This window comes from Oculina patagonica, chromosome 10 (genome assembly GCF_052425735.1).
Source record: "Oculina patagonica isolate OP01 chromosome 10, crgOcupat, whole genome shotgun sequence".
In the NCBI taxonomy this organism is placed as follows: domain Eukaryota; kingdom Metazoa; phylum Cnidaria; class Anthozoa; order Scleractinia; family Oculinidae; genus Oculina; species Oculina patagonica.
Window position 1 is genome coordinate 7,128,427 of NC_135767.1, and position 9,380 is coordinate 7,137,806.

A 9,380-nucleotide genomic window follows, 5' to 3' on the forward strand; every position below is an offset into this window, starting at 1 on the left:
ACAGTTTGGCGGGAAATCGACAAGAAATCTGTGTTGTGACATTTTGCTAAATTTGTGATTTTATAGCTTTCACAATGCCAAAAGCGAAAGACAAGACTAAAAGGAGAAGATTGGAAGAGCTAGAGGTTTGTAATGAGCAACTTTTGTGGTGATCGGGTCGTAAGATTTTCAACAATCGGTGTTTTATTTTGCAGGAAGATGAGCCGAGTCAATCGCAAAGGCGAGGAAGAAGGTGCGAAAATATTCCCTTATGCTCTTTAAATTTGATCTCGTTGTTGTCTGAAATGTTCCCTTGCATATATTTTCTGCATAGTTGCAACAAATTCCAAAATCTAATACCCTCTGAGTTCTCAATCGCAAAGGCAAGGAAGAAGATGCGAAAATCTCTCCTCATTAGCCCATTAAATTTGATCTCGTTGAATTGTAGTCTGAAATGTTCTCTTGCATATAATTATTTTCTGCATAGTTGCCACAAATTCCAAAATCTAATACCTTCTCAATCGCAAAGGCAAGGAAGAAAGTGCGAAAATCTCTCCTCATTAGCCCTTTAAATCTGATCTCGTTGTAGTCTGAAATGTTCTCTTGCATATAATTATTTCAAAATCTATACCCTCTGTGAGCTATAAAGAAATATCCCAGGTATCCAATAATCGATATTAAAAAGTCACTGGCACTTGATACCAATCGAAATCAGTGAATCGATTATCGATCAATAACAATCGATATAGATTTCACTCAAACTTCCACTTTGTTTTCATGATTTAGGTGCTGTCATCATATTCACTTCCGACTTCCCTTCTTTATGATACAGTAGAACCCTGGTAACTCGAACTCTGAAGGGAAATGAAAAACAGTTCGAGTTAGCAGGGTTTTCGAGTTAACCTAGTAAACATGACTGAAAAGTGGATCCAAGGGAAATAGAAGTTAGTTCGAGTTGTTCGAGTTAGCCGGGTTGTTTGAGTTATCCGAGTTTGAGTTACCGGGGTTCTACTGTATCAACTGGATGTTAATGTTTCCCCCTCCCTCCTCCCCCCCCCCCCAAAAAAAAAAGCTTACCACTCTTTTGACATCCACTGGGAATGTGGAATTTTTTGGATTAATAAATAAAGCATTTTGTCTTTTATTTACAACTAGACTACGAGCCGAGTTTTCTATGAGCGAATAGAACAAGGCACAGGCAAGCACAGCTGAGTTGACTATCGCTCATAGAAAACGAGAGCGAGAAGTCTAATTTTTTTGCAAGAAAACTTGTAATTTTAAAGAGAGCTCAAAGCATTCGCGATTGTGTTCTATCAGCAAATAGGAAACAGTGGGAGAACCAATCAGATTCCAGGTGATTTCCAATAGAACACAATTGAGCTTCTACCTATCTGTGATATTGTTTGTTGAACCAAGCAGGGGGGGTAATGAAGAAGTAGAAGAAATAGAAGTTGATTGTACACAGACAGCCAAGTCACAGAGCCAGAAAACACAAAATCAAAAAGAAATCTCTAAAGATGAACTCAAAAGAAAGGTTTGTGTGTTTTTTGTTCATTTGGACACAAAATTATAGCAAAGGCTGGTTACATACACCAAATTGAAGAAATGTCGATCCCGTGAAAAGCATAAACCATGAACGATAAGACTGAATGGGATTCTGGGTAGACAGCCTTGGCAAGCTTAGAAATATTTCATTTATTTGTGAAAATATATTTTCGTTCTTTGACAGCTTTGCAACCTCTCTTACATGTATTACAATGTTCATTCTGTCACAGACAATGATTACTTGTTTTGATTTCCCATTGAACATTTGGGTCGCATCATTTATGGTTTATGCTTTTCCTGGGTCAACATTTCTTAATCAATCAAGTGTATACAAAGTCACATACACCTGTATATTCAATAAGCGGTAAAAGGAAACATTGGTCAAGGATGCGTGACAACTATAACTTACAGAATGATAACGTACAGTAAAAACAAAATATAAAAAAGTGTCATAAATGGTTGTTTTTAAAAACAAACATTTCAGGTGTATTACCCTTCTTCAGTGTTTTTTTTTTCTAAAACTAAAGAAGGGATACACAGCCATAACATTTGTTTTCACAACCATTTACATGTGTATGACACTTTTTGATATTTTGTTTTTACGTTATTATCCTCCTAGTTTCATCTTTACATGTACGAGTTGCTAATAAAGAGAAAAGTGAGTTTTCTTTATGCTGTTCTGTTTCTTTTGGTTCTTCAATTTTCAACAGGTTGTTGAAGTTGTCAGGTATTTAATATTTACAGACAGGAAAAAGTATCCCATCAAACGTGGAGGTATGTGGTATACACCTGTATGTACACACTGTACATGTACATGTCATGTCATGTCATCTGCCAACTAAAGTAAGATAAGAATAGATAAGATAAACGTGCAAATGCCCGGGCAAGTAAAGTTTGAAAGCTGCACGGTGGAATTAAAATTTTTTTATTCCTGCCTTGTTGGGGTTTGGTCTGAGACCCCCTCTTTTATCTGAACCACTGCTAACCTTTAATTTTGTTGCATTGTATGTGACTGTTGTAGATATAACAAAAAATGTACTGAAGGAACATTCCAGAGCATTCAATCAAATCTTCAATCAAGCCAAGACAAATCTTCAGAAGGTACATGTACACACGTAATATTATGCATGTTCAGGTATCAGAAACTATTAAATTGTAAACACTGATTCCTAGCAAAGCTACATCAGTCTTGAGATCCAATGTACATGTACATGTTTAATCTCATCCCTGCAGACTGTGAACTGCATAAATCTGCCGCTATTTTCCTTCAAATCTGAATCCGCATTACTTTAAAACATTGTGTGGTATAGTTTCATTGCGACGGATGGTAGATTCTGTTTTTATGCCAATGTTTTAATAAGTTTCGTTTGATTGCTTGTTTTTGCAACAATTTCACTGAATTTTTACTGAAGATCGACCAAAGTGATCCAAACTTTTAGTACTGCCACAATTAGAGCTTCCTGACACGAAGAGACCGGATTCAATCCACGCCAAAATTCTCAGCTTATCTGCAATATGCTGTATTTGTGAAGTCCACAAATCCACTCAATGTATTGCAAAAAATCCACAATCCCGGTGATGCTATGTGCAGTATGTCGATCCGCAAACTTATTCACCCCATCTGCAAGGTATGCATCAAAATTATCAGAGGTATAAGTATGAGACTGTCAATATACACGTACGTGTACACGTTGTGTGTGCAGTGGAAACCCGATTTTTCCAACCTCTGAAAAACAAGAATTGGTTCGAGAAATCAGAAGCTCAAGAGATCTGGATAAAATTGCAGTGTTTTGAGGTAAGGGAAGTTACGACTTTTGGTTTGAGTTATCCAGGGGTTTAAAAAATCGGAATTCCATTGTGCTATACTTTCAATAAGTACTGTACATTATATAATTGTTTTGTTTCTGATTGTTTAGGTATTTGGAATAGAAGTAGAAGAAATTGAAGTGGGCAAGACAAAAGGTTACATTCTGGTTGATGGTTCCAAAACTGAAGAGGAGGATCAGCTCATTGACTGGTACTGTAGAGTTGTTCGGTTACATGCATACAGTGTGTAGGGTCTGCTCTGTGAGGCAGCGAGCCATGCGAGCCACCATGTGAGGCATGCGAGCCATGTTAGGCATGCAAGTCATGACTAATAAAATTATAAAAATACCAGCTCAACTCGCTTTGCAAACCTCTTTCTTTGATTGGTCTTTGATGTCAGATTGTAAGGTTTGCTTGCGGCTAGTTCCACCCCTGTTTGCTCGCGGTCGGCTCCACTCCGGTTTGCTTGCGGTTAGTTTCATTCCAGTTTGCATGTGGTTGGCTTTCACACAGGTTTGCTTGCATTTAGATTCACCCCGGTTTGCTTGCGGTTAGTTCCGGCCTTGGTTTGCTTGCCGTTAGATTCACCCCAGTTTGCTTGCCGTTAGTTCCAGCCGTGGTTTGCTTGCAGTTAGTTGCACCCCAGTTTGCTTGCGGTTAGTTGCACCCCAGTTTGCTTGCGGTTAGTTCCGGCCTTGGTTTGCTTGCCGTTAGATTCACCCCAGTTTGCTTGCCGTTAGTTCCGGCCGTGGTTTGCTTGCAGTTAGTTGCACCCCAGTTTGCTTGCGGTTAGTTGCACCCCAGTTTGCTTGCGGTTAGTTGCACCCCAGTTTGCTTGCGGTTAGTTCCACCCCGGTTTGCTTGCAATTAGCTTTTATTTGTTGGTTGGGGCAACACTACATGTATCATACAGTGATATATATTCATATGGTTATAGCATATAAACTTTAAAATTTGGATTTCTTGGTCAGTGCAGTGTAACCGATGTAAAAAGCAGCCTTAAGTGGCTTGCGTGGCTCGCATGGCTCGCACCATGGCTCGCAGATTTATAAAACTCCAGTGTGGAGTTTAAGGTTAATTTTTTTTTCTTGGAGAAAGTCTGCACTTCTATTGAGAATTATTATCACTAATAGTGATAATAATTCTCAATAGAAGTGCAGACTTTCTCCAACTACTTATGGCCTCAACTCTTTTCGTAATTTTGCATCTAAGACCTGGAATTCCCTACCTAATAATGTAAGATGTGAGCTACTTTAACTGGTTTTAGAAGACTCCTAAAAGTAATCTCCTTTCAGGCATAATGGTACATCTTAATATATATATATTTTTTTTTCATGTAAATAGATGTAAATAGATTTTGAATGTAAATTTCCCTTTTATACAATTTATGTTCTCGAAGATATTAGCCTTTTTCAGGCTACTCTAAAATTCGAGTTTAAATAAAGTTCATGTTATGTTATGTTATTAAAACATCCATGGTGCACCTTATCAGGGTTATCAGGGTTGCTTTAAGTCAAGATATGGTCAGGGAAAAATTAAATCAGTGAAGGCCAGGGAAAAGTCAGTCAGAGAATTTTATTTTGAGTCAGGGAAAATTAATTAAAATTATGACAACACTGAATGATTTACTGTAAATGGCAATTTTTTGGTATTAGTGATTGCATCAATGATATACATTGTGAAACAAAAGACAGTAAACACTAATGTCAATAATATTAAATATAATAGTATTATTTGATGTGTACACATGTACATGTAAGTCACAATGTTTGTGATGAAATGAAAAAGTTGTTATTGAAAAAATTGATTGAATGTTTTTTGCTGTTGTTGCAGGGGAGATGATCTTCCTAAAATTGGTCTGCTGATGGTTGTGTTGAGCTTGATTTTTATGTCTGATCATGTGATCACTGAATGTAAGTACATGTACATTCATTATTAAAATTTACCATTTTTAGGAAGAGAGCACATGCAGGTCTCAGGAGTGCCCAAGGTCATCTTCAGCTAATAAATCTAAATCTTGTACTTGACTACTCTGGATATCAGAAAAAAAACTTAATAATGATAATTATTGTTTTGTCACACATTGCCCCATGTCTGTTTGTTATTTTCAGCTTCCACGCAAACAACCAAAAACAACAACAACGTTTATGCTGTAGTTATGACCACCTTTCTATTGATTGTGTTTGTGGTGTAAATGACATTGCAAAAGGCCCTCTTTAATAAAGGCCCTCTAGACACTAGAACACTGCGAGTGTTGCGTGACTTGAACACTGCGAGTGTTGCGTTACATTATAATTCATTGTGTCATACATGTAGTATGTTCAACTTTCTTGTATGAGCCTGCGATCCTTGTGGTTGCCTCATGGTTGTAGTTGGCCGCCATGTTTTTTGTGTAAGAAAGAGATTTGGTGATTAAAGCCTAGTATTTCTGCAGGCAATCATCTTCTCTCATCTACAACAGTGTTTTACAAATTCATGTTAAAAATGCTAAGTATTTATTTGTTTGTATCTAGCATTGCTGTGGCACACACTCAAGAAACTTGGAATTGAACCAAAGTAAGTAGTTTCTACATGTACATAATATAAGTTAACTAAATATGGAGTAACCGGAAGATGTATTGACTGACTGACTGATTGATTGATTTTGATTGATTTTTTTTTTGCAAAATTGCATTTTATATATACATGTATTAATAATTTTGCAGGCCCCAGTGTATAGTCAACTCTTTGGGCCTCACAGTGCATTTATTGATAAACGGTTACATGTACAACTTCACTGATTTGTTTATTCTTCAGTCTGTGCATAATAAAATTATATCATTGTTTTCAGGGTAGAGCATGAAGTGTTTGGTGATCCAGAAAAACTCATATCACAAGAGTTTGTTCGGCAATGGTAGGTTCAATAAAAAAGAAAATTTTTGGAAAAAGTTAGTATTGAATAATGGCCTACGACATTTTGGAGAGGGGCTCTTACTGGATTCGGGGACACTAAATCGTAGACATTATGGTACACATGTAATGTATGAATTATATTTATATGCTGTGCATGTCAATAATTTAATGTAACCATCTGTATGCACCTACCTGTATTCATCTCTAACATCTGCAGATACCTCATAGGTAATTCATTAAAATTATGTTTATGTTTTAATTACTGACATAACAGTACCCCTCAAAAGTGTAAGTTACCACCCTTGAAAATCTTGTGAAAAGTTAGAGCCGTGTACTGGCACTGGTGGCAGGTTTTTTGTCTCGAGAGATGAGAGTCTCATCTTGTAAAACAATTAAAAAAATTGCAAGTACATGGCTCTAACTTCTCTCGAGATTTTAATTGCCTATTGTTAACCATACATGCTGCAGCAATAAGCGAGTGAGCATCGCCTAGCAAAGATGACATGTTGACACTGTAGTTGTAGACATGTGACATTTGACATGTATTGCAATGTATTTCAAGGCAAAAGTCTTATTTATGAAGTCTTATTCTAAGTTTTATGTTTTAAATTGTCACATGCTAATACTGATTTATTTGGACATTTTATAGTTATGTGGATAGGAAAAAAGTATTAGGAGGTGACGAGGCTGCATATGAATACAGATGGGGCTCAAGAGCTGAGAAGGAACTCACCAAACGACAAGTGTTGCAGTTTGTATCTGAGGTATGGAGAAAGCTCACCAAACTAGAATAAACCTTAATTTACATTACTTCAGTCATTTCATGATTTGTGCATAATTATCATCATTTTATCCAGAACTGGGTTGTGGGAGACATGGTGGCCTGATGGCTAACGTGCTGGACTCTGGATAGAATGGTATGGGTTCAATCCCTGGCCGGGGCACTGCATTGTGTTCTTGGGCAGGACACTTTACTCTCATTGTGCCTCTCTTCACCCAGGTGTATAAAAGGGTACCCGCTAATTTAATGCTGGGAGTAATCCAGCAATGGACTAGCATGCTGCAAGTCAGTTTATGCTACAGAAACCGGGATTAGCTCCACCCTGATCCGCCACTAGGCTTAAACCCACACCTATCTACCTTACATCGTACCTTTAGAACCTACTGTATTTTATTCGGAACCGAGGCGTATAAACATAAAGTCACACTCATCGTTAATTTCAATCGTGTTTTCTTATTCCTTTTACACGTAGCTCTATGATACGCAGATGGACGACTGGACTTCTCAAATGAAAGAGATTCTTGCTGAAGAAGAACAAGCAATAAATGGCACAGGATAGAAGAACGTCCATCATTGAACAAGCAAGAAGATAGCGTCTACGCATCTTCCTGTTATTCTGTTGAACTACAGGCCAATTTCCTTTTCAAATAATGGCCACTGAAGGTTCAATGTGCATTATTATAAATTCACAGCAAATACTACAGTTGGAAAGCTTTTTCCAACCTGAAATTATGGATTTCCTTTGCTGAAAGAAAGCTTGTGTCCTCATTCTGGTTTCCATGGAGCTTCCTGAGTGAATCTCTGGAATTGCTTGATTCTGTTTTGTGAAACCATAGTTGGCCATTTCTCATTATCTTGAAAGCAAATGGAAGAAGACGTTTGCAACCAGATAACATGCTAGGTCCTGTTTTCGGATTCCCTTTGTAGCGACCGAGAAAATCGCCAGTGAAGATGTAACAAGGGGAGAAATATTAATTTTGTCCTGGCCTGCCATTATCTTAGCAGTATTATTTAAAAGAGAAAATATATGGATTTAAAATTGGAAAAAATATTAATTTTATAGTTCATAAGTATTTTTTTGTATTATATATAGTTCTGTTGAGTTGATGTGAAGATGACCACACTTCATTTATATAAGGTCAGTTTAGGCGTTACAAATGGGAGATTATATTTTTATATGTCAAAAATTTGGTGGGAGAAAATAAAAGTTACTGTTCTATTTTTGCGGCATTTTATTTGTTTTTTTGTTCGCGGCTTTATCAGCGCAAGTGACTAAGCCCAATTGATAAAGAGAGGTTTTCACTTGAGTGTCGAAAGTAATTCGCATTTGCTTTGGTTTTGTATTACTCCGCTAAGTGATTGGTGAAAAAAAAAAAAAACTCGCGCCACTTTCTCAACCAATCAGAAGTAACACCAAAACCAATCATGACTCGCTCGCGTCGTGCACATTTTCCCGCGCTTCGTGCCGGCTACATGTATTCGCTTCGAGTTTTGATTGGTTTACTGGATTGTCTGTGTTCTTTGTGATTGGATAGAGTGATTTCTTTGGTTTATGCAACTTAACGACACTCATTTCAAAGCTGCTCTACTTCGCATTCGTTTGGTCGTGCATACTACGCTTAGTGATTGGTTTAAAAACTCGCGCCACTCAACCAATCAGAAGTAAAACTAAAACCAATCGTGGCCGCCGCACCGTTTTCCCCGCCGCACCGGCTACATGTATTTGCTAGAGTTTTGATTGTTCACGAGTCCGTGTGATTGGCCGTAGTCATCTATTACAGGTAACGGACACCTGGTGTGGTCCCGTCCCTAACGTAAGAACTAGACTCCCAGAGATGAACACCCCTAAGACGGACAGTTGGAGCTGGTCCCGAAGGTGTCCGTTTTAGAGAGATTCGACTGTATAGGAGCTATGCCTCAATTTACTACAATAAGTCGTCAGTTCGTAATGCGATTTGCAAAATGGCCTTTCAAATCAATATTACGTTGGTAAAGACGTCCAATTTTAAGGATCTAAGGACCCAGATTAAGTAGCTCCTCACAAGTTGTTCCCCAGCATTTTTGTCAAGTCGACCTAACTGAATGCCGGTACTCTTGTGTACACGTGGGTGGAGAGAAGCACTGTGAGAGTTAAGTGTCTTGCCCAAGAACACAACACAATGACGCTGGCCAGTGCTGGCGCGGGGACCGCTCGATCAAGAGTCTAATGAGCTTACAGTACGCTTAGTCATAGTTAATAGAGGGAAATGGTTAAGAAGCTCAGCAAACATCAAAGGAGCAAACAAAGAGGCCAAGATTTAGGTTGGAAGGTCCATGAAACAGTGCACATCTTTTGTTTAGCGCACTATGGGGTCGTCGCAAAGTGGAGGACGAGGCA

At 38.1% G+C, this 9,380-nt stretch overlaps 1 protein-coding gene across 1 annotated transcript; it reads left to right on the forward strand.

The window, feature by feature from the left end:
* Positions 1 to 5: 5 nt before the first annotated feature.
* On the forward strand, positions 6 to 8,222 carry LOC144628377 (non-structural maintenance of chromosomes element 3 homolog). Its single transcript, XM_078486473.1, has 11 exons — positions 6 to 125; positions 195 to 232; positions 1,396 to 1,513; positions 2,235 to 2,298; positions 2,546 to 2,625; positions 3,441 to 3,541; positions 5,164 to 5,243; positions 5,844 to 5,886; positions 6,161 to 6,223; positions 6,872 to 6,986; positions 7,476 to 8,222. Exons 1-11 carry the CDS (start codon positions 75 to 77, stop codon positions 7,560 to 7,562), a joined length of 840 nt encoding a protein of 279 aa, XP_078342599.1. The 5' UTR covers positions 6 to 74; the 3' UTR covers positions 7,563 to 8,222.
* The last annotated feature ends 1,158 nt before the right edge of the window (positions 8,223 to 9,380 follow it).

Coding starts and splice junctions, on each gene's coding strand:
- LOC144628377 (XM_078486473.1), top strand. CDS start 75: ATGCCAAAAGCGAAAGACAAGACTAAAAGGAGAAGATTGGAAGAGCTA. Junction 5,244..5,843: donor TGATCATGTGATCACTGAAT/GTAAGTACATGT, acceptor GTTTGTATCTAG/CATTGCTGTGGCACACACTC. Junction 6,224..6,871: donor CAAGAGTTTGTTCGGCAATG/GTAGGTTCAATA, acceptor GACATTTTATAG/TTATGTGGATAGGAAAAAAG.